A 23,921-nucleotide genomic window follows, 5' to 3' on the forward strand; every position below is an offset into this window, starting at 1 on the left:
CAGGGACTAAGAGGATTGCAAAGGGCCGAGGCTTTTCTATCAAAGGCGTTTGGCACAGGTCAGTATAATTTGCATCTCTGCTGCTGCAGGAACGTGTGCAGACAAACCATATTTTTCACAGACCAGTGAACTATGGACACATATTTGTGTGCCCTTCCATGATTCACCATACTTAACTGTGCACTTTGATATAGAGTTTTAAGTAAATATATCCCTGTGCATCACTATTAGGAACAATATTTTAATGTAGGACAAAAAGCTGGTTCCTAAACATGCCATTTTTTCCTTTGACAGTATGGTAGAAACCTATATAGGTCTCAAGTCAACAGACCCATCCGGTCTTCTGAGAGGGCCAGTCTGTTAGAGGGTGAAGGGGTCAGTTTGCAGGGGTTAAATCCCTGCAAACCCGACCCGTCACTCACTCATCTCATTAGCAATTATATGACTAAGGAGCTCATTCTAGCCTTACAGAGTGGAAACAGTCAGCGTTTTACTGGCTTTCCGTCTGTGTGGGGTCAGATTGCCTTCAGAGCTGAGCTTGTGCTGAGGCAGTTCTATGTGTGGAGAGCTCCATCTGCTGGTCCTGCATTTAGTTACTCTGTTGAGGTGTGATGAGATGGAGGTGGGTGGGTGGGGTGGGGGGGGTGCATAATGGGATGTCTGCAGAAAATACATGAGACATGCTGTATGTGCACAACTGAAAGCTTTATGTATTAAACTTATTATTGGCTTAAAGCCTCCACAGACAAAGGTAAGTCACATATAATGTTTTCAAGTGTATATGCAAATGTAGGTTCAAGACAAGGCCATGAAAGAGTCTTAGGGTTAGGGTTTTAGGGTTGTTTCAATTATTATACTTACACTGTAAAACACGATCTCAAAGATGCATTCTTAACTTTGGAAATGTTTCCTGAGCTTTCGGCCACATCATTGTTGTCATGACAACCACACCAATTGAAGTCTATATACTACCACAAGTTGTGGCTAAAAGCTCCAGTAACCAGCCTTTTTTTGTGGATGGTATATTGTATAATCGTCTCAACTGATTACAACAGCACAAGGGGAATATACCAATATAATACATTTGTAGGGACAAAGACAGCAGCCTGTTATTATCACCTCTAAAACATTGTAATGTTAATGATACTCTACAGAACAAATAGTATTCAGAAACTGTGTACCATCCCTGAGTTCAACACAGTGCTTTATTGTTAGGGTGTGTGGGGTTGTGGGGGTTGGACGGAGTTGCTTCCTGATTTGACGTACATCCCCACGTCATATGGCCCGTGCCCCTGCAGTGCCTGGTGGTGCCCTGTGTCAGCGACTCTTCATCATAGTGCTGCGGTAAGGATTCAACTATTGTGAGGAGCTCTCTGTGAAAATGCATTTATCTGGACTTTTGAAAATAATTCTGTTGTAAGTCAGTGGGCTACATCTTTAATTGTAATGGGCAAAACAAGTAGGCCTACAGTTCTCTTGTGAAGTTAGGCCACGGGTCAGGATGAGCAGATGGGCGCTTGGAGGAATTTTTGGAGAAAAGCGACATCTAGTGGTTAACCTGCCGAAAGCATCCTCCTCCAAATCGAAGTTTTCTGTCTATTTGAATGACTGAGCATGATATAAATCAACACAAGCCGTGTGATTAAAAACGTCTGCACCTTCTACACAGACTACTTTTTTTCTTTCTTCTTGAGTCTACACGTTTTGAGTTCATTTTAACGGAGCAGAGAATGAAGCCGGCCGCCGGCGGCGCTGCAGATCCTCCATCATCGTCAACATCATCAGCGGACAATAACGCAGGGAGGAGGAGGCAGCACCGGGCTCCCTCGCCGGCAAGAGCCCAGGAAGGGGCAACGAAGCGAGCTCCAAGACACCCGGGCAGGTGCAGATCTCCTCTCGCCGCAGGAAGGAGCAGAAACGCCGGGGTGAAGGAGAGCCTGAGGTCCGCCGACGGAAGGGAGAGGGAGCCCGAGAGCCGCGACGGGGCAGCTGTTCACGCTGATGGTGCTGAAGCTGATCTAGTCAGACCAAACAGGGCGGATGCTGTCGGGGAAGAGCCGACAGATTCGTCAACATCGGCCCGTCGCTCCGCTTTGCGCTTACCCTGCTTGAAAGGCGACTCCAACCAGCGTTCGTCGTCCGGTAGAGTCTCCTCTTCCTCCTCCTCCTCGTCGTCTTCCTTTTCGGGGAAAACGAAAGAGAAGAAACCCGGAGAGCAGGGCAGCCACAGGGAGAGAGGAGGCGGGTCCGTGGGCTGCGGAGGAGCGGGCCTCGGTTTGGGTTTGTGGAGAGGAGGATGCTTGCAGGCTGAACTGATCCACTTCCATCTGCAGAAGAGGCTGAAGAGAAGCGGCGCGAGGATGCAAACTAAGGCGGTGGACGACGCGGGCGCAGAGGAGGCCGCGAGGGGAGAGATGGAGCCGGCTGCAGAGGCGACAGAGGCGGGGTCCGTGACACAGCAGGACCAGGCCTTTCAAGACGAGATGGAGAGACTGCTGGAGGAAAATGAAGATCTCAAGGTTTGATACATATTCATTTCTATGCAGGTTGCTGGTGCTGTGTCATCAGCTTGGAGGTATTTAAAATATGATAGATAAAAATGCAGTGTGTCACCTCATAAGAATTGTAGCACATTTGCTTTTGCTCATTATGTTTGTATCTTTTAAAGCTATAAAACCGTCAATTCTGGACTGTATCTTGTGTTTTGAGGAGTCATTACTGACTGAAAAATACAAATACACACCAGTTGATTTGCCCGTTCATCCCTCATGTCTTCACCGAGCATATAAAGCTAAGGCCTTTAACTGAAAACACATTGGCTATGCACAAATAACTAATTGTGCTGGTATTGATCTGGTGGGATCAGTGATCAATGAGTTCAGAACTGATGGAGCCAGCTGCTGGGATTTAAATTGCATGTATGTGACACGTTGGCAGCTGCAGGAAATATATGTAGAATAAATTCTGGAGCTGACATCCAGAAATGATTAAAATACAATTTTTTGTGTGAGTTCTGAGCATATTGACTCATGTCCACAACATCCATTACGCCATCTGTTGAGTTAAAAGTCAGATTTTAAGATAAAAACAGTAGAGATTATCCGCCGCTGTCCTTAATCTAAACTATATATTTCCAATACTGTAATTCTAATACAGTAATCTTTGCTGTGGTTTTCCACCAGTGTGAGATCGAAGAGATGAGGACCGAGATGGACGAGATGAGGGACACTTTCTACGAGGAGGACACTTGTCAGCTGCAGGAGATGAGGCGTGAGCTGGAGAGGGCCAATAAAAACTGCCGGATCCTGCAGTATCGTCTGAGGAAGGCAGAGAGGAAGAGGCTGCGCTACGCCCAGACGGGAGAGATCGATGAGGAGCTGCTTAGGAGTCTGGAACAGGACCTGAAGGTGTGGAGGGGGGGAGGGGGAGGGGGAAGCTGCTGTGTGTCTGTTTTGATGCACTTTGAAGGCATTAGGATTATTTTTTACAACTTTTCACAGGCTCAAGTTTCAGGTAGGGAACATATCTTCTCAAGTTAAATTCACACATTGTCTAACATTGCTTTTGTAAGAGCAGTTTTCAGTTAAATCGCGCCATAATCTCTGCAGGTGGCGAAGGACGTGTCTGTGAGGCTGCACCACGAGCTGGAAAAAGTGGAGGAGAAGCGTGCAAAGACAGAGGAGGAGAATGAAAAACTCAGACAAAAACTCATAGAGGTGGAAGTGACCAAACAAGCTCTGCAGAATGAACTAGATAAAACCAAAGAGGTAAGTAAACACTTTACCTGCAGCCATCTACAGCACGTCCATTAATGAGGACAAGGCAATCGAATCTGATGTGCTGCTTAAGCTATCTTATAGCCTGCAATTGTTTTGTTTACGTGTAGTGCACTTTAGTCTGAGCTGTAAATGCTTTAGAGAAAAGAATGTAACATGACATACAGTAGATGTCTGCTAACAACAGACTAAGGCTGTAAACCATCACAAATCACACTTATTAAAAAAAAAAACACTAGGAATTTAAACAGTCATTTTTCACTTTCCTATCCTTCAAAAGTCTCAAAAGAGAAGAGGAAGCAAGGACATCCAGAAGACAGACAAGAAAGCAGCACAGACTCTTACTGAGGTGAGATGTCATCACAAGTTAAAAGAATAATTTTCTGTCATTATTTTTAATTTTCTTGCATAAACACTCAGATTGTCCAAAGTAATGGAGAAAGTAAACATATAGTTATGCCTATGCCTCCTTCATGAAGTCTTATCATGGATGTGTACGAGTAAGATGTGATGAAATACATGGATCCTGCCGACGCCTTTATGTAATGTACTCAAGTCCGACATTTTGCCAAAGCATGTGCTCCAGTCATTTGGAAGAAAAGTATATGTAAATGAAAGCAGAGAGTTTGCAGAGCTCCAGAGATTACTTTAGAAGTCATGGACGTCAAATGCCCTCTTGGTCTAATGACAGATAAAATTTTGGCTCAGAAAGACTGGCACAAAATCATCTGTCTAATCTTAAGTCCTTCCGTCTTTATGTCTTATTACAGAAAGCAACCATCTGAACTTTAGGATTAACTTTTACCCTTTCCTACTTAAATGCACATTAGTATTTACTCTCTGTGCTCTAGGAGGACAATGAGGACCTTAAGTGCCAGTTAGCATTCATCAAAGAGGAGGCCGTGCTTATGAGAAAGAAGACGGCCAAGATTGACAAAGAGAAAGACCGACTAGAGCAGGAGCTGCAGAAATACCGCTCCTTCTATGGAGAGCTGGACAGCACCCATCCTAAAGGAGAGGCAGGGGGGCCACCCACCACCCGAGAGTCAGAGCTGAAGCTGCGGCTCCGCCTGGTGGAGGAAGAGGCCAACATCCTGGGGAGGAAGATAGTTGAGTTGGAGGTAAGATCAGACAGTGCTGCCCAGGGGGAGTTTTGAATGATGTGATTCTCAAGCCAATCTCCCCTCTTTCCCGCAGGTTGAGAACCGAGGCCTGAGGGCCGAGCTCGATGACCTTCGTGGTGAAGGCGAAGGAGCTGGAAGCTCTGGGTGCGGAGCGATGGGCGGGCCGGGTGCAGGGCGGGGCCTGGGAGACGATCTGACGGAGCTCCGGCAGCAGCTGCAGTTGGTGGAGGACGAGGCAGAGCTTCTAAGGAGGAACCTCGCTGATGCTGAGGATCAGAACAAGAGGGTGACGGCAGAGCTTAACAAGCTACGGTTCAAAGCAGGAACCCACGAGGGAGGCGCCAGACATGGAGGAGGAGGAGTTGCAGGAGGTGCGGGGATTGATGGAGCAAAGGTGGAAGCTCTGCAGGAGGAGCTGAAGGCAGCGAGGCTACAGATCAACGACCTAAGTGGAAAGGTATAGAAGGCCAATTGATTCTATTTACAATTACTTGGTCATATTCTTTTGAGTATGATGCAATGATGCACAAAATACTTTGCTCTAAGCAAAGTACATCTGAAGCTGAAAGGATAACCAGTTACTACCAGTTCACCCTGTGGGGAATATGAATGTGTGAACCAGATCTTGTAGCACTCCATCTGGTGGTTGTTGTGATATTTCACTCAAAACCTCAAATGTAAACCTCATGCTAGCTTTAGATGAAAAGTCATGGGATAACTAAAGACATTAATAGTAACCCTCTGGGGAACATGAATAGCTGAGTTGATGACAGTCCATCCAAAGTGGTGAGTCGGCCAACCACGAGAAACACTTTGCCATGTAGCTAACACGGCTAAAAAAAGTCTGATCACTGTGCATTTCTCTGTCCTTCTTCAGGTAATGCAGCTGCAGTACGAGAATCGTGTGCTCCTCTCCAACATGCAGCGTTATGACCTGGCCTCCCATCTCTCCCTGCGGCCCAGCCCACGTGACAGTGATGCAGAGAGTGATGCCGGCGGTGCAACGAGTGGCCGACGCGAAAGCGACGAAGACTCCAACTCCTCTCGCCTCCTCCCACCTCACCGCAAACGTGAGGGCCCAGTGGGCGGGGAAAGTGACTCAGACGAGGTCAGAAACAATAACGGCAGCAGCCATTGCCTGACGCCCACTAGGGGCCTCTACACCCCCACCGGGCCCGAGGGTGCCGCCTCCTCTGCCTTGGCCCGCTTCCTGCCCAGTGGCCGATGCAGCCTGCGTGACAGGCAGCAAATGATTGACATCCGCATGGAAGCGGAGAGGCTCGTTCGGACCATCGACAGGCTCATCGCTGACACGGCCACCATCATCTCAGAGGCGAGGGTCTACGTTTCCAATGGCGACCTGATGCTTGGGAGAGGAGGGGAGGAGGGTGGAGAGGATGATGGGAGCAGGATCAGGGAACATGAGCTGCTGTATCGCATTAACGCCCAGATGAAGGCCTTCAGAAAAGAGCTGCAGGCCTTTATAGACAGACTGGAAGTGCCAGTGCTGGAGGACAGAGAGACAGAGGAGCCACTGTCGGTGAGAGGAAGACTCAGAATGTATATGAGTTTTGTGGTGGCAATACAATTTAATATTGACACTGTTTCTTCCTTTTTCTCACTTAATCCAACCTCCTGTTTCACATCATGTTATGGTTTGTCACCCAGATGTTCCAGCCCATCATTTTGCTCATCCTCATCCTCGTGTTATTCTCATCCCTCTCTTACGCCACCATCTTTAAACTAGTCTTTCTTTTTACTCTTTTCTTTGTTCTGTGATGTACGCCTTCCTTGATTACATCATCCCTCAGTTGTTTTTTGTGTGTGTTTTTTTTTTTTTTTTTGGCTTGTTGATCTTCTTTCCTCCCCGCATCATTTGTTGCCAAGGTAACCAAAAACACAGAGAAAAGCTCAGCACTTTCCACGGCTGCACGCACATTCAAGGAGCTGTGGCTGGATTCAACACTGGAGTCTATATTACCCACAACACATCACTGTCTGCAGTCCCTCAAGAAGGTGAGTTGCAGTGTGTAGCTGTGCTTCAGAAAAGCTTGTTTACACTGTAGTTGATTCTTCTCTAGATCTATAAACGTTTCCATTGTTCTGCCTGTGTCACAGATCTGATGTTTGCAAAGTGGTGTGGTAGGATGAAAACAAATAAAACAGGGCTTTACTATCATCGCAATTAATTCAAGTCCAGGGTCCATGGAGTCCACTGAGCATTTTAGGATCTCTCATCCATGTTAGCTTACGTCAGTCTTAAAGTAATAGTTTGACATTTTGAGAAATGCACTTATTCGCTTTCTTGTTGACAACTGGATAAGACTGACAATTTTCATATCTGTACAGTTAATGTGAAGCTAGCCAGCAGCAGATTAGCTTAGTTTATCATAAAGACTGTTTCCTCCTATCTCCAGTCTTTATGCTAAACTAGCTAGCTAGGTGCTGCTGTCTCTAGCTTCATATTAAGCACAAGCAGTATCAATCTTATCATTTAACTCTGCAAGAATATGACACAAAGTATTTCCCAAATGTCAAACTATTACTTTAAGCCAACAGGAAAGTAGATGTAAGCTAGCCTCTGTTGCTCATGAGGACCATGAGATGCGGTTGAAAGCTAAGAAAGGCTAGTCAGTGGACATTTAAATTGCAATTATGTTTTTGTGTTCAGTATAATCTCTCACACGTATGCAATTGGTTTCACAATTTAAAAACTACATTCAGCAAAAAGTAATATGATAGCAAGAAAGGCTACAGAATGAACAAAGATGTAGCTACGCAATTTAGAAATGGAGCTTCATATAGGGTTTATTGAGCTTTAAGGTCACAAGACTGTAGGGGAGGAAACATAAATCACTTTTCTATGCTGCTTTATGTCCTGTTTTAACCTTGTTACTAAATATATTTCCTCTTGTAAAAGGTTATGACAGCCGTCTTGCCCTGTTTGTTTTTCAGGACGACACCTGCTGTACCATCCTGCTGTCGTTGCCTCAAGGTAAAGTAAGGCTAAAGTTTGCTTTTATCGCCACGTATTAGGGAACACAACAGGTGGGGGAATGATGGTGATGATCCAGGGGCTTCAAACTGGAAGGAATCCTGGTGATCGTGTGGAGTGCCAAATGTCAGATCTTGTCCAGGGAAAAGGGGGCCCAGAAATTCCCAGCAGGACCCCTGATTAGAGCAAGGCATTAGTAATTGATGGTGTGGCAGACAAACAGTAGCAACTGTCCTCAGACATCACTGCAGGAGGATGAGTCAAGAACACAGTCACAGGTTCACGTTACTCCAAGACATTGTATGAGATTTCACACATTTTGCTCTTTTGAGCACGTGGAACATAAAATATGCAGAGCCTGTGTCAATTGTATAACCTGGTATCATTTTTCAATATATGCCATAAAATACTGTGAAACATTAAAAGCTAAGAGCACATGAAGGTCACCACAAATGACTGAAAAATAAAAAGTGGCTCAGAATATTTTGCCAAACATGCAAGGCATTCACTGGCAGCCTCTTTTTCGTGACTAACTTCAATAAAGATATTATTGACTGTGACACATTATTACACACTGTGTCACCCACACCTATTTGGCACCCCCTGGAAAAATGATTTGCAGCAGAGTTTGGTCACAAGACAAAATCTGCCCAAGCATCCTAAAGCAGAGTAGCAACAGAGAAGCCTATTGGCTGAGAGATTGGAGCAGCTGAAATAGCTATGTAAACACTTTCCCTCTCTCCGCGAGCCCCGGTAATTATAGCCGGGATGCTGGTGACGACAGTTGTCCCCGTCGAGACTTCAAATGCTGGAATAAATTTGACATTATGATATTCGATCCCGGCTCCAATGGCGCGCCCACGTAAACACCGGGGAGCGGTATAAAGGTTGGGTACCCCGGCTGGAACAGGAGTTGTTTACCCTTTAGCCCAACGCTCCGGACTTAACCTCGACAAAGCGAGGAAGTGACTAGTGGAAGAAGGGGGCCCTTTAAATCTAGACTGCGGGCGGTTTTACGTAACACGGCGGAGGAAAAGGCGAGAGGGGAAGCACCGGAGAGAGGGGACTTAACGATCTGGCGACTAGAGGGGATACGAGTCTGTTGGAGAGGCCAGAGCGCACAGCGCGCAGGAACTAGACCAGGCTGAGGATTTTTACTGGAGGGCAGAAGAATATTTGTCTGTATAGCAAGGTAAGGGCAGCTCTTTGCTGTTGAGGCGTCAGTGACAGCTGTAATATGAATTTCTTTAATTATTTGATGCCACATGGGAGGATTTCATTTTAAATTATTTGTATACAGGCTCAAAATATGACTTAAATTACTACAGCATGACTGGGAAAACCTGAAGTTTCCTAAATCAACTGTTGTCATGTTTAAGTTAATTTAGTTTTCCTTTATTTTCTTTTACTTATTTGTCATGTTTAGGATATGTTGATTTTATTAATTAATTAATTTATTTATTTTTTAATTATTGTCTTTGCCTCTGATATACATTCACCTTTTCTATCCCTGTCCCATGCACACAGGCAACACAGCCAGGTTACTATGCATAGTTACAAGATTATTAATATCTCCGGTCTTACATCACAGTTGGGAGGGAAGTGACTGGTACATTCGGGCACTTTCGACCAGGATACTTTTCATATTTAGTGATGGCAACAACAATAACAACAACAAAGCCATGCTGACATCTGATGAAGACAGTTTGATGCTGAACCCTGCATTTTAAACAGATGTCATTTTCTTGTAGTTGTCAATCGCCAAACAGAAAGCAAACATAGTGCAAGTCATTGCTGTGACTTTTAAACCTTGTGCAGCAAAGGTTAGTGACACTGCATCTAAAATGTATACCAGCATATCGTCAATATATTGTATTGTAAGTCATCAGTCATCAGTCTGCTTGTCCTCAAAACAAAGCTGAGACAGGTGGAAATTTTAGTGGTAAACTGGTGCTAGATGTGGCTACAGCGCCGTGCCCTCAGGCTTACCCAACTGACGCCATCCATGCACCACTCGGTCAGGTTCCAAGAAAATGGCCACCCGTGTGCATGCTTTACATTTTTTTCTTCCCGTGTCGCGGGGCGCGCAGAGGCAGGCTGGAGGTTAAAGTGACCAAGAGTCTAAATACTTTTCAATGCTGTCATGTAACACTCTTGTCCACACGTGCTGCCTAGGTAGGCTTACATGCCTGCGAATTTTGGATGAGAATGTGAAAAGGAGACGGCCGTAAATATCTGACCTTTGTTAGGGCAGAGAGTGTCCAGAAGGTGTCCGACATAACAAGTCATTTAAGCAGTTGAGACAAGTGAAAAGCTCAAAATTCAAAGGGATAAAAAAAGGGGTTTGACTTGCTCCAATTCACATTTTAAAAAGTATGCTGACCATTAACAACCCTTTTTATCTCTCTTCCACAAATTTGTCTCTATAGTGTTTCCAGGATCATCGATCCTTCCACCCCTTGCTGCTAACCCTACAGTGACCTCGGTGACAGGACGGTGAAACAGGAGACAGGGGAAATTGCCATTTAAAAGGGGGCTCTGGGTATTGACCAGCCTGCGTCATGGCAGCCATTGATCTGGAGCGTGGGCTGGAGCACAGTGGCCGGGGCTGGGGGCAAGAGAGGCCAGAGCTGATGGACAACTTTGACTCAGAGATGCAGGAGTGGGAGGACCAGCTGCAGGACATCCAGAGGAAAATCGAAGAGGTAAAGATTAAAACATGATTGTATCGGGATGATGACGCATTAAACACACTAGCAGTGTAGACTTATTTTGGAATAGTGGACAGTTGAAAATAGGTTTTGAGGAATAAGCCAGTGTTTAAGCTCATTTCTGATACACCACAGTCAGTGTTATAAATCAGACATTTTTCTTTATCCTCTATTGAGCTCTACTTTACAGTACCACACCTGCTGATGTAGAAATATAGAGCTAAAATTCAGTTGCCTGTGTTCATGGTCAATTATGTCCTCCATCTTCAACTGTAGAACAAAATTACTCAGGTCTTTAACAAAAAGATAAAGAAACTCAGCTGCATGAAATCACCAAAATTTATTGAAGAGTTTGGTTTAACAGTGATCCTCAAACATAACACTGTTTTGTCTCACATGTGGTGTGGTTGTGTGTCAACATGCTAATGATTTTGTTCCCAGGTAATGAAGTGCTTCTGTAGTCCCTAGAGTGTATTGTGTACGTTAATTGGTGTAACGCGTGTGTGTGTGTGCTACATGTGCACGTGTGTGCCCGAGCTCCATAATAAACTGCTGGCAGCACACGGACTGACTCAACCTCGTGCCCTTGTTGGAGCCATGATACAGACAAATGTTAACAAGCTAATTAAACTGTGATGTGCTGACAGACATGCTGATCACGCAGACGCGCACATGCAGTTTCTCTCTCGCTCACACACACACACACACACACACACACACACACACACACACACACACACACACACACACACATGCACAGTCTGAAAGCGGATACTAAAGGAAGTATTAAAAGTTGCGATGGGAAACAGATGCATGTGCAAAGTGGAATAGCATGTGCTGATCATAAATATAGGTTGGGTTGTGCAACAGTTTTGTGATAATTTTAAGACTTGTTTGCTGTGTAAACACAGGTCCTGTTGTTGAGCTGTATTTTGCATATAGTTCTGTACAATACACAAATGAAGAAGCACAGCTAATAAGGAATAATACACCCAATTAACAGTAAATCAGCTGCTAATGTTTTCCTCCCTTTTCATTTTCCAGTTGTACAATGAAGTTCAGGCCCGCAGAGGAGCAAACGATATCGTTACCGACAACCAGAAAAATGGCAGCTGAGTTGGAGTGTGGCCTGGGGCACCGCAGCAATGGCCTCTTCGTGCCGGGCCATCACAGCAAGAATCACCCCAGAGCTATAACTGTGCCACATCACTATAGCAATGGCTGTAACTACAACCCCAACGGGTACAGCTACCCCGTGAGTCATCAGAACGGCTACGGCTACTGCCACAGCAATGGCGTCTCAGAGATCGGAGACTTATTGCAGGATTACTTGGGACAGGGGAAACAAATGAGCCGGAAGAACAATGGAGATCGCCATGTGGTGAGTAGAGGAAAAGCATTTCTTATCATTTCCCTGCCCGATGCCTCATTCTGTCTGCATTTGCACATCTGAGGAAACCAGATAGGCGGACTTGATATGAGTCAAAGCTGGGGTTCAGTCAGGAACATATTGATTACAGTAAGCTGGTTCCTTCAAGTCTGCTTACACAGACGGGTTACCAGATAGGAGTTAGTTTCACATACTTTCACCCAACTCCCACCCAAGACTTTCTTAACTGATTTCTTGGTCCACATGGAACGCTGTGTGCACTGGCAGCATTAAAGTACAGTAGATGAGAATAGTTTTAGCTGTGCTATATTGAGCAATGATCAAGGGTCACTTGAGGTTCAGTTTTGGTAAGATACAGTAAAGGGAACCTTGTCAGTGATCCTGAAGTAGCATACTGTAATTTAAACCTGGCAAATATAGTACGCAGTGGTTGATATGGACTTTCTTAATGAATATTTTTCATGTCTCTCATAGCACTTCAGTGACACAATCAAGGTGAGTCAGGACGTCCCTGCATACCAGGATGAGATTGGAAGAAGGTCTGGAAATGACAGGTAGCCTGAGCTACATTCATGAATATTTTTTTAAATTGACACATCAAGTGTATTTTGTGTGTTTCTGATTTTGTTTTAATGTTTATGTTCAACCAGGCTTGGTCAAGAGCAGTTTCTGGGCAGTTTTGAGGATATTGAAAACAGGAAGAACCGAGTGTCTCACATGAAGAGCTCTCCCCGCAGAGAGAGTTCCCCCAACAAGGAAAATACGGGGGCCAAACCCCCTCTTGGACAAAGGGATGCTCCTGCTGTACAAACACGCTCCCAGCTCCCAGTTACAACTGCTGAATCTCCTGCTCTGGACAGGAAGTCCTTCAGTCCGGGCGTCCTGGGAGATAGAAAGTGCAGCAGTCCCCTCCATTCTCAGGAAGTTTGGAGCCATGCTGCAGGAAAATGAGGGCAAAACGCTCACCGAGTCAGGGGTGGTGACCCACCAGGGACCGGCTCCGGAGCCAAAGTGCCCCACCCCTGGCTGTCAGCGCAGAGCTCTGGGAGCCGCTGCAGTCGCCGGCAGGGCGCCCGTGCGTGTGCCTACCCAGAAATGTCAGGCAGATTCTTACGTGCTGACAGCAGAGATAGATCCCAGCCAAGAATGGGGGTTTGTATCAGACTCTGGTAGACAGAACCACAAGGATCAGTGGGGAGGCTACAGCGCTTCAAAGGGGTCTCAGCCCAGTCCCCAGCAGTCCCAGAGGAGATCACAGGTGGCGGGGAGCCCCAAGATTAGACCCAGGACGAACAGTGGGGCAGACAGAGACGGAGGAAGGAAGCCGTCGCCCCAACATGTGGAGCCCAAAATGGACTACAGGGTGTCAAGTGCTGCCTCTGGAGCTCAGAGGACTCAGAGGGGTGGGTTAGCGGGCCAGGAGTTGCCAGGTTGTGGCGGAGTGAGGGATGAAGGACTTATTGAGCTGCTGGACATGCTGGACATCCAACACGAATACAGCTCCAGTCCCAGAACAGGACACACAGCTTACAGACAAGAGCCACAGCAGGTAGGTTCATTTCTGCCTCATCATGTGAATAAGTCCGACATCAGGAGCTTCATTTCTAAATGTTACAAAAGCGATTAACAAAGCACATAAATACTGTTTTGTTTCTGTCCAGGTAAACCCATCCGAGTTGTCCCCAGTAAAACCTAAGAGGAGCTTCTCTCGTCCCGCGCGGCCAGCCAACCAGCGACCCCCGTCCAGGTGGGCCAGCCGCACCCCGACTGCCAGGATCACTGCCCCATCGGGCCCAATGTACCGTCCCCCGAGCCCACTCGCTCGTCCCCCGAGCCCCCTGACCAGAACCCCAAGTCCGTCTCTGAAGCACCGGCCTCTCATCTCCTACTCTCTTCAGACTGAGACTGTCATTATGTGATACCGTTTCAATAAAGCTTGATCCCCTCCATGGGGAAATCCCTCCTGTGGTTCCCCATCCCAACACCTTCTCTCTGTGTAAATAGTAAAGACTGTTTTGGTAAAGTGCTTTAAGAGAGTTGCTGAGAAGTGCTTCATTTCATCTTGGTGCCATGTTTCAAGATAAAACACACCCACAACGTTCTGTTCAGTATTGCTGTGGCTTTTTGCTTCTTCTGTGGTCAACCGTTGCCATCAACGTCCCCTCCCTTTATCCACTTTCCTCCCTTTTTTTGTATTGAATATCAGGTGTTCTCTGTATAAAGAGATTTAGCATGCAGCCCTAGTTTGAGGGTGCATGCTCATGTGTTTAATTCTCACAGTTGCCATGTTGAATCAAATTCAACCTGGCCACCAGTGGGAGTGGATTAAGTTGCAACTGTGCCCCCAGCAGCAACCTGCTAACTGTCAACAACAGTGTGTTTTACTGTATCATATTGTCAAAGTAATATATTTAAGATGTTCAGATAACAGCTGTGACAAATGACTATGATATGCCTTCAATGTATTTTTTTTCCCTTGGTAATAAATATAACAGTGCTTTGACATAAAGACTCTGTCTCTCTCTCCATCGCAGCATTGCATTGTCTTGTAACCATTAATGACGACTCATATTTCAGGGTGTTGATGATTTATTGCATGTCATACCTAAGGATATCTGATACCAGCAGCGCTCTGCTCAAGTAGTGTTAGTTGCCGTTGCAAATGAGCTAACTGTCCTCTGACTTCAACACATCAGCTTGTTCAAACATACCTGAGGGACTGCGTGATAAAATATGTGGCAATCTGCATTGTCCTTTAAACGCAGTGGTTTTCGAGGCTCATATGTGATACTGAATTTGACTTATGTAGACGTAATTATATTTTTAAAAACATTCGTCACACTCAATATGCTGTGAAGCACATTAACACTGCACAGTGTCAGTTCAGGAGCATCGTTACCAGGATATCCAGTGTGCAGCACAGACACTGTGATTGTGCACGGAAAGGTATCACTTTCCCATGCTCTGTGTTTCTCGCCTCATCAGACTGCACCAATAACCCCCGGCTTCCCCTGACACCTCCTTCTGCGTGGAGAGTGAGGAAACACACACACTCACGCACTCTCAATTTCACACACATGCACGAAGATTAAAATTTCAGTTATACCGACGTACGCAGCTCGCAGTTTTCTCACCAAGTAACAATTTTCAGTGCACAAACTCACACATGCATACACACACACACACACACTCTCTCTCTCTCTCCTGGCAAGAGGTAGATTAAGTGTGAAATGGCATGTAAAGGCTGGGTGAGTGTACGGAAGTCCCTTGGCCCCATGATGCTTCAGCCCTGTCACCCAACCTCTCGGTGCTATGTTGCACCTCAGACAGAAATAGCAAGCGTGACGTGTGTTTTGGTGCCAGAAATCTTAGCCCGCTGTCTTTGGGGGGTATAAATAAAGTTTGGGGATGGGGGGGTGGGGCCTTGATTCCTCTCTCTGTCTCTCTAACTCTGTTTCTTTTATTTTGTTCATAGCTATTTCTGCCTTTTAATCAAGTAACAAATACGTAATATCAAATGAAAGTTTTCAAATTAGGGATATAATTTGCTCCCCCTAGGATAGACCTTTCATCTCCCATCACCTCTATCCATTAGTCAGTTTCTACTTTTTATTTTTTGTGTGATTATTTTTTTATTCTTGATTTCTTTTCCTCTATTTGTTACCCTGTTATAACCTTTTTCTCTCTCTTCTTGTCTCCTCTTTCTACTCTGTGTGTGTAAAAGAGAGCCAATCTTACAGGTTGGCACCTCCTTGGGTGCATGAGGGTATTTTAACAAGGCGTCCTGTTGGCCATCACTCCTCTGTCCTCATCAGGCCCCCTACTAATTCTTGGCAAGCTGTTCGATCTAACTGTTCCACAGCGGATCCACAGTATGAAAGTATAAAAAAGAGATACATTCTTTGACGTGTCTCTGCCCTCAGTCTCTACTTCCCTTTTCCCTGCTTCCCTGCTTCCCAACTCAACTGAGGACACTCCCAGCAGACAGACACTGTGTGGCAGAGCTTGGCACAGCATGTTCTTCTCTGGACAGGCTATTCATGAGAGCAGGGACAGACAGATGACAGAGAGAGAAAGAAAGAGAACACAGGAACAGACAGCTGAACTGTAGCCATGGCTCCCCTGACGTCAGCAGGCCAAGTTATCACACCCACTCCGACCCCGGAGGAGGTAACACCCATCAAAAAATAGCTTTGCATCACAGCACGGAAGACTTCTAGGAGTGTTTCTACTGAGTTACACAACTTATATGACATGTTTTTGTGCGCCGGTGCTTTAATTAATTCTTATGCCATAAATATACATGGACTTATACACATTCTCCAAGAAGATGTACCACCATGTGCACATACCACTGTAGCCTTATTTATGACATCGAGCAGCATCTGCTCTCATTGCTTTGATCATGGTAAGGGTGCTGATCTGCCCTTTTGAGTGAGTTACTATAGCGTGCGCATAAGTGTGTATGTGTATGTATGTGCATCAAAACGAGCTGCCAGCCTGGGACTGGTCCCGACATACCCACATGCAAGTCTTTCCCATGAAGTCAGCAAAGACCTGAACCAATAAGAGAGATGTTCAACATGTTTAAACCTAAACTTCCACTCTGTTAAGACAAAAAAAGTATTGATCTTTATTTTACCGGACCCAGTATAATATAATATTATGCTAAATTGTCACCAAAGTCCTAATTTCTCCAACTCCAAATTACAAGTCCAAGTACACGTCCATGTGGATGGATTTTCTCACTTGACTGCTTGTAATTACCATTTAAACATCATGACATGAACACAGCATTTATGGGGCACTTAATGGAAGAGAGTCTTTGTTGAGGTTGTTAGTTGAGGTTGCTCTCCCTACAGTGACAAATTAGAATGCTGTAACCAAAAAAAGAAAAAACTGTAAAATTCAAGCAGTCATGGTTGACTTAAGCTAACAGGCATATTCATTTAACAGAAATTTGTTGTAAAATTGTCAATAAAATGTTCAAAATCAGCAGCCATTTACATAATTTCAAACCATTACTTTATCATAAAATTTGGTTAATTCTTCTCTGATGTGATCTGACTGATCTGATCTGCTACATCAGTTAGAATATCCTGACTTTAATGTTTTCAAATCTAGACTGCATTAAGACCACTGCTGACACGATAAAAATATCTAATTTGAAATAATAAAATTTGAGAATTATATTCAAGAAAATATCCAGTTGTTTTCCTGGGATAACAAAAAAATGAACCCATTACCATGAGAAATATAAAATAATGAAATAATCAACTTGTTATCTCAAGGTAACATTACAAAATAAGTCATTACAAACACGACCGTTCTTCATCGTTATAGCAATTCTTAACTTCTGATGGAACATCAAGATAAATACGCATGAGACACAAGTATTAACTTATCAATGTTAAATACAAGAACTTCTTCTCATGTACAATATCATTGTATTTGGACACAGGCCAAAGCTGGTTTCATTTAATTCTGTCAATTTAAAATTCACAGAGACAGACTGTCTGCCCCAGTTGCTAGGGAGACTTCAAAGCCTCTATTCATGTAGATGAGCTGAATATACTGTATCCTCTATACATGCATGATTATGAGTTTGACATCAGTCTGAATGAGCCTCTGGTGGCTGACATAATGTCTTCTTTGCTGTCTGAGGCACGTGTGAATCTCACACTTGTTCCTGCCTCTTCTCGCCCACACACACCTGTCCCCTTGCCCTGTGCCCTCTGCCCCTGTGCTGCATCTCTGCCCTGACGAGCCTCTCATTCATTGGAGCTGGGCTTGGGAGTCCGCACTGAAATCCTCAGCATGTGTCAGTTGCTACTGCGACAGACTCAAAATAGATGGTTAACAGCTACTTGTATGAGAGTGTATGTGTGCGTGTCTCACAAAAATGTGAATAGAAGAGTGACAGGACCACCCTGTTCAAGAGGTTAGACATAAAGGGGACCAGACGACCTGAAACTGAACTGTTTTACAGCTGTTTTACAGGGTTCTCCAGTCCTTCTCTGTGAGTTATATAGTATGTTTTCTCTTGTTAAAACTTAACAGACCAAAGACGTTTGCACGTCTCAAACAACATGCTTTTTAGGGTACGTTCAAGTTCTACAGTGTTTGCATTTTTCTTCTTCTTTAAAAGGATGTCCCCCTGTTGGCATCCACCTGCACAAAACATGTGAGAGCATGGTTTCATAAACAAGCTGGGAAGATGGACACCTGTTTTGCAACCTTGTCATAATCTTTTGGGGTTGAAAGTACTTTTAGAGGCGTAATACACAGCTTTCATGCAGACAAAGAACAATTTAAAGTATCTCAGACACTACCACAATTGAGTGCTGTCTTTTTATCTCACAGATTTAAGTTATTAAATAATAAGTTATTACTTAAAATATATAAGATATTAGATAAGATTCAAGAAAGTAAGCCTCCTGTCTAATTCACATATTTTCAGTAGTTGCTGAGCCTACTCCTCTTAAACACCTATATCAGTAACATGCACAACATGAACTTCTAAGCTGTTTTTCATCTCCTGGGAGTGTTGACGGCTTAAATTATGAATTCAGGGGTCAACCCTGTTAGACCATAGGTGTAGTTTAAAATCCCACCACTCTACACTTCCACTTTTCACCCACTTTATCTACAAAGTACAAAACGTCCCATCTGTTGGACTGGAGATAGTGTCACGATCCAGTTCGCTCTATCTTCGTCCACCTGTCCAAACTGTCAGTGTGTCTGCGTTTGTCCATTGAAACAGCCATCTCAAATGCCGGATGATGAGTGTAGCGGTACAAGACATCGGGACCATCAAGGACAGCCAGAAGCACCCTAAAGGGTTCTTGAGAATTTCAGACCTCTCCATTAAAATAGAATGGGGCCCAAATATCTCCCCTTTGAAAGACAACCCAAGAGGCTCACCTTTCAAAACAAGAGAGGGGTGCTCTCGTGGGATTAGCTGGTGTTGCCCGGCAGAGGTGACTATAGTGGTCTATTTATCGTGTGACGAATGACCAATTTTAATTCGGATTCAGTGGAGTGGTCAGCTGGGAGCAACTACATGGCCAACCGTTTGGCCTGTGGCCCACGCACACAGCTCAGAGGAATAAAATGTATTCAACAACACGGCTAAAAGAGTCTAGAGTCATGCTAGCAGTTCTGTGAGGGTACAGTGTTAACATCAGCATGCTTACATGTTCACTACGACTATACTAACATGCAGAAGTTTAGCAGACAATGTTTACTATGCTTACTATCTTAGTTTAGTATGTTAGAATGCTAACATTTGCTAATTAGCATTGATCACAAAGTACAGCTGAGACTAAATGTCAAACCAAAGTATTGGACAAATTGAAATTTTGACTTGATGATGGCGCCAGATTAAAAAGTTGCCGAAGTTATAGCAATTCATCCTCTGGGTGCTATGAATGTCTGTACTTAATTGCATGGCTGTCCATTGGTTGTCAAGATATCTCAGCCTGGACTAAAGAGGTGAACCAGAAAACTGATTAGCATTGCCATCCACTGAACCATGCTGCTAGTGTGGCTAAAATGCTAAACTTCACTTCACAGTAGCCATGGACCATATTAAACAACCCCCCCCCCCCCCCCCCAACGACACACACACACGCACACATTTGTATCTGATGGCCAAAGAATCACAGACACACATCGATCTGTATTTTATGCTCTGTTAGACTCTGACAAGAATGATGCGGGCAAGATACAAAAGGTTAATTGAAGCTGGAGTCACTGGATTGCTTTCACTGTGGCAGGCAGGGGAAACAACACACACAGATGTTTCTTGAGTGTCTTGCCTCCACAGGAGGGACTGACAGGCTGGAAATGAGATCCTGAGCTATGAGAGATGATTCCACTGTCTCATCTCACCTTTCTAATACGTAGAAACTCTGTAGGAGCAGGTGGCCGACAAGTATTCTGAAATATCTGGTGGTGATGTGACTGACTAAAGATCCTTCATTGTGTTTATTATGTTGATCCAAGGTGACAATAAGCGTGATAATGTTATTGGAATTACTGAAGCTCACTTATCATGAATGAAGTCCATCACACATCTACACTACATTCTACCTTCAAGAAAGACATGGTTTTCATCACATCTTTAAAGTGGTCAAAGGACTCGCAATTGCAATTACTTTGTACTCAAATCATGGTCTTTACTTTTAGAAGATGGTGCCATATTCAGATATTGACAGACTGTTGTCTATAGAAGAGGGGAAGTGTTGCATTACTTGAATTCTCTGTCTGACCAGGGAATGAGACCAAAAAATCCTGCAGAGGTCCTGACAACAAAAGAGCTCAATCTGATTTTGTTGTTACTTCGGTGTGTATCCAACCACTGTATGTAGATTTATTACTCACTTATTAATGCTCTAAAAAAAGTAATAGTTTGACATACTGGGAAATACAGTTGATAACTTTCTTAGTTAATTGAATGAGAAGATACCACTCTTGTGTTTGTATGCTAAATATGAAGCAAGAGTCAGCAGGTGATTAGCTTAGTTTAGCATAATGACTGAAAAAGGGGGGAAACATCCAGCCTGGCTCTGTCAAAAGTTTAAAAACTCTGCCCACCAGCACCTCTAAATGTTAGAATCTAGTGGTCTCCACATCACCAAGCATAAATTCATGATTCCACCTTACCTGCTGTTAACAGCACAGAGTTACATTAGCATAACTGTGACAATGTCTTCTTATAGTCCCTGTCATACCCTTAATATTACAACGTGCATACATTCTTAGCAAACTATTTATTCAAATAGACACAACATGATCAAACACAAAAAATTGCATATGGTAATAGTAGTAATTTTCTACACCTTACATATCACAGTCATCATTAGATAGCACAAATGAAACGGACTGTACCATCATGTGGTGCTGTATTTAGAAATGGAGGACACCCACAATATAAACTTTATGATTTTAGAGGTCATCATAGTAATGACGTGACGCATCACTGTTATAAATGGTTCAGTAGCACCAGGCTTAGTGAGGCGTGTCACTTGATATGCTCTAATGGTGTTAGCTCGATGATGGTTACAGTAGAAGTGAGGTCATTCCTGGCTCCTGTATGAGATACCCTGTCTGTGAATCTCAGCATTATGGTTGGAAATACTGCTAACATACTGTACATAAATGTGTAAACACAACATGCACAGCTGCAGTGCAATGATATAACATTAGAAATTTAGGTTTGCAATTTCAAAACAGCAGTTTTATAAGAACAACACAAGAACACAACAGGACGCCACCAGTCGACCTTACTCAACAAAAACAAGGTCATAAATAATCCACACAACAACAATGCTCTACTGTGGGCCTCGGGGTGGCGAGAGGCGTGAGTAGGACAAGACTATTTTTGGAGGGATTGGAGACAGCTTGGGTATTTTCTGTAGTGTGAAGAGTTAGGCTACAGAAGCCATTTGACCAGGATATGATAGCATGAACAGTGTGAGGGAGCTGAAGTGCAGATGAAAACATATAGAAGCGTTGTATGCCTGTCTGTCTGTCTGCCTGATGTGAAACTATGTCTGGCCCTATCATATAGTGGATTCACAGACCACAAGTAGTCATGAGCTCTCATAATGCACACAAACACACAGTCAGTCTCTCCACTTTTAACTCAGACACAATGTCATTATTCCTTTGTCAACATCATCCACCCGACAGTATCAGTTCTTCCTCTGGTGTTGTCCTTCACACTGGCACATGTCTCATGGCTCTATATGTCCTGTACCAAACGCTGCTCCATACATGTTTGATCTAAATACAGTCTCTGTTTCCATGACATATAAATCTGTCAGGGTCTCATAGCATGCCAGCTAAAGCCATGCCCTACATATATAAAACATATTATTGATGTATCTGCATACATAGAATTGAAAAGGATCACACTTATTGTCGCGTATGAATTTTCTGACTGCTGCACAAAAGGGTAAGGGTTGAGGGTAAAAAAAATCTATAATCCACACAAACACACACACACACACACACACACACACAAACACAGTGTATAAGTAAGTTATAAGTAAACACAGACCAGTATCCCCACTCATAACCAGAGGTGGATGAACTCAGATCCCTTACTTAAAGAAAAGTACAACAGTATAAAAATACTTTGTGAAGTAGAAGTACTGCACTACAGAACTGCTGCTTTCAAAATCACACTCAAGTAAAAGCATTATTCAGTAAAATGTACCATGAAGTATCAAAGTCCTCTGTGACTGATTATAAATGATATTAGATGGTTAATACTGATGCATTCATGTGGAAGCAGCATTTTACTGTTGTCATTTTACTATTTAAACTACACTATATACAATTACACTTTAGTCCAAACAAACAATACATAATATGTAATTTAGTCTGTTAAAGCCTGACCCTCTTCCTTTCACTCTGCCCATTTATTTATTTACAGGCTAGTCTATATTTCCTGTGTATAGTGGCTGGATATTTTAGATTTTACTTTGAGCCATTGGTTCAGCTGAAGAGTTGGTTTATTTTGCATCTGTCTATTCTGTGCTCATAAACTCAAAATGCTGAGTAGGATTTAACACTAATAAGCACATCACATCATATCTTTGAACACAAAGTTCTCTGGGAATCCCATAGAAGAAGTTTAAACATAAAGAAACTTAATTCACATGCTCAGTATGTGGACAGTCTCATTATTGAAGTTACAGTGTACACAGTTCTGTGGCAGCTCTGAAAAGACACAGGCCAGAGTCTGTCTCATTAAACCTTGTTTCTAATTCAAGTCACATTCAGATTGCACACACTGAGCCTGTGGTTTTCTTGAGCTGGCAAATGCTGCAGCTCAGCTGCACTGGTGGCAGTGGTCTTGTTTTTGATTAACATCTCATCATCACACAAATCCATACATTCAGAAGCTTATACTTCAATCAGCATCAGTAACTGTGCAGCAAGTAGTCACAGCCCCACACAGCAGTATGCAAAAAAAAAAAAAAATAAAAAAAAGCTTGTAAATTTGTAGGAAATTTTGTAAAACGCAGTGTGTACAGTTTAGCTCAGGCTTCAAACATTCAGTTATTTCCTATTAAGTCTCAAAACCACCATTGTCTCTTTTTACTTTTATTTGCTGTCACTCAAATATGAGATTTCAGTATTCTGATCACAATTCTATATGATAGATGGATAGATACTTTATTAATCCGCACGGGAAATTCACAGTTCCAGCAGCATCAACAGACTTAAGATAAAAGGTCGAAGGCATGCAATAAATATTGGGACAGTTTCTTGCCAATCTACGCATCTAACTTCAGTAATAACTATTCCTTTAAATGAACAGAAGAGTACAAGATTTACTGTTTTACACCCTGTACACAATAACACATCTAAATGTTAGAACCATAACAACCTGTTTGTTCTGACTTGCATTCTCAGTCTCTGTTTGACAGGCTTTCCTAACTGCCCAACCTCTCTGTAGCTGGCTGAAAGGTCTCAAACAACAGGTGAGTAAACTGGCCACTTAATTTGTGCAACAGCGACATCCTGTGGACTCCTAACCTTTGTACATCCCTTTAAAAAACTTCCACTGAGGTCCCTCAAAGGACCACATCCTAAAACTGCCATAAAAATACTGCATATATTATTTTCCACTTTTACTGAGTTATATATATATATAGATTTTTTTTTAATCAACATCAGCCTTGATCACACTGAAAAAAAGACATTATTTTCCATATACTAAATGCTAAGGGGAAACTTTCTTATCACAGTCTGGTATATGTCAGTGATTAGCAACAACATTGCTTTTGGTGCAGTATTATTTTTTATGCAGTGTCCATTACTGTTCCTTTTATCCTTCACATACCTTCCAATAGCCTATGACCTTATTTTGCTCTAGTAATAAAGGGAAAATACAGTGGTTGCAGTCGA

General features: G+C 43.5%; 2 protein-coding genes across 3 annotated transcripts; both read left to right on the forward strand.

Annotated features, from left to right (window-relative positions):
* Positions 1-706: 706 nt before the first annotated feature.
* On the forward strand, positions 707-8,655 carry LOC108896882 (protein SOGA3). Of its 2 annotated transcripts, XM_051071935.1 has the most exons (9): positions 707-2,519; positions 3,183-3,407; positions 3,609-3,767; positions 4,057-4,125; positions 4,628-4,897; positions 4,974-5,357; positions 5,778-6,440; positions 6,788-6,916; positions 7,856-8,655. In XM_051071935.1, exons 1-9 carry the CDS (start codon positions 1,731-1,733, stop codon positions 7,934-7,936), a joined length of 2,769 nt encoding a protein of 922 aa, XP_050927892.1. In that variant the 5' UTR covers positions 707-1,730; the 3' UTR covers positions 7,937-8,655. The 2 variants fall into 2 exon arrangements, with proteins under 2 accessions (XP_050927892.1, XP_018551682.1); XM_018696166.2 differs by lacking the exon at positions 7,856-8,655 and having other exon boundaries at positions 708-2,519; positions 6,569-6,882.
* Positions 8,656-10,021: 1,366 nt separating this feature from the next.
* LOC127142666 (uncharacterized) lies at positions 10,022-14,505 on the forward strand. The gene is made up of 5 exons (XM_051071936.1): positions 10,022-10,600; positions 11,651-11,987; positions 12,471-12,550; positions 12,647-13,545; positions 13,658-14,505. Exons 4-5 carry the CDS (start codon positions 12,790-12,792, stop codon positions 13,913-13,915), a joined length of 1,014 nt encoding a protein of 337 aa, XP_050927893.1. The 5' UTR covers positions 10,022-10,600; positions 11,651-11,987; positions 12,471-12,550; positions 12,647-12,789; the 3' UTR covers positions 13,916-14,505.
* The last annotated feature ends 9,416 nt before the right edge of the window (positions 14,506-23,921 follow it).

This window comes from Lates calcarifer, linkage group LG7_1 (genome assembly GCF_001640805.2).
Source record: "Lates calcarifer isolate ASB-BC8 linkage group LG7_1, TLL_Latcal_v3, whole genome shotgun sequence".
Lineage (NCBI taxonomy): Eukaryota > Metazoa > Chordata > Actinopteri > Centropomidae > Lates > Lates calcarifer.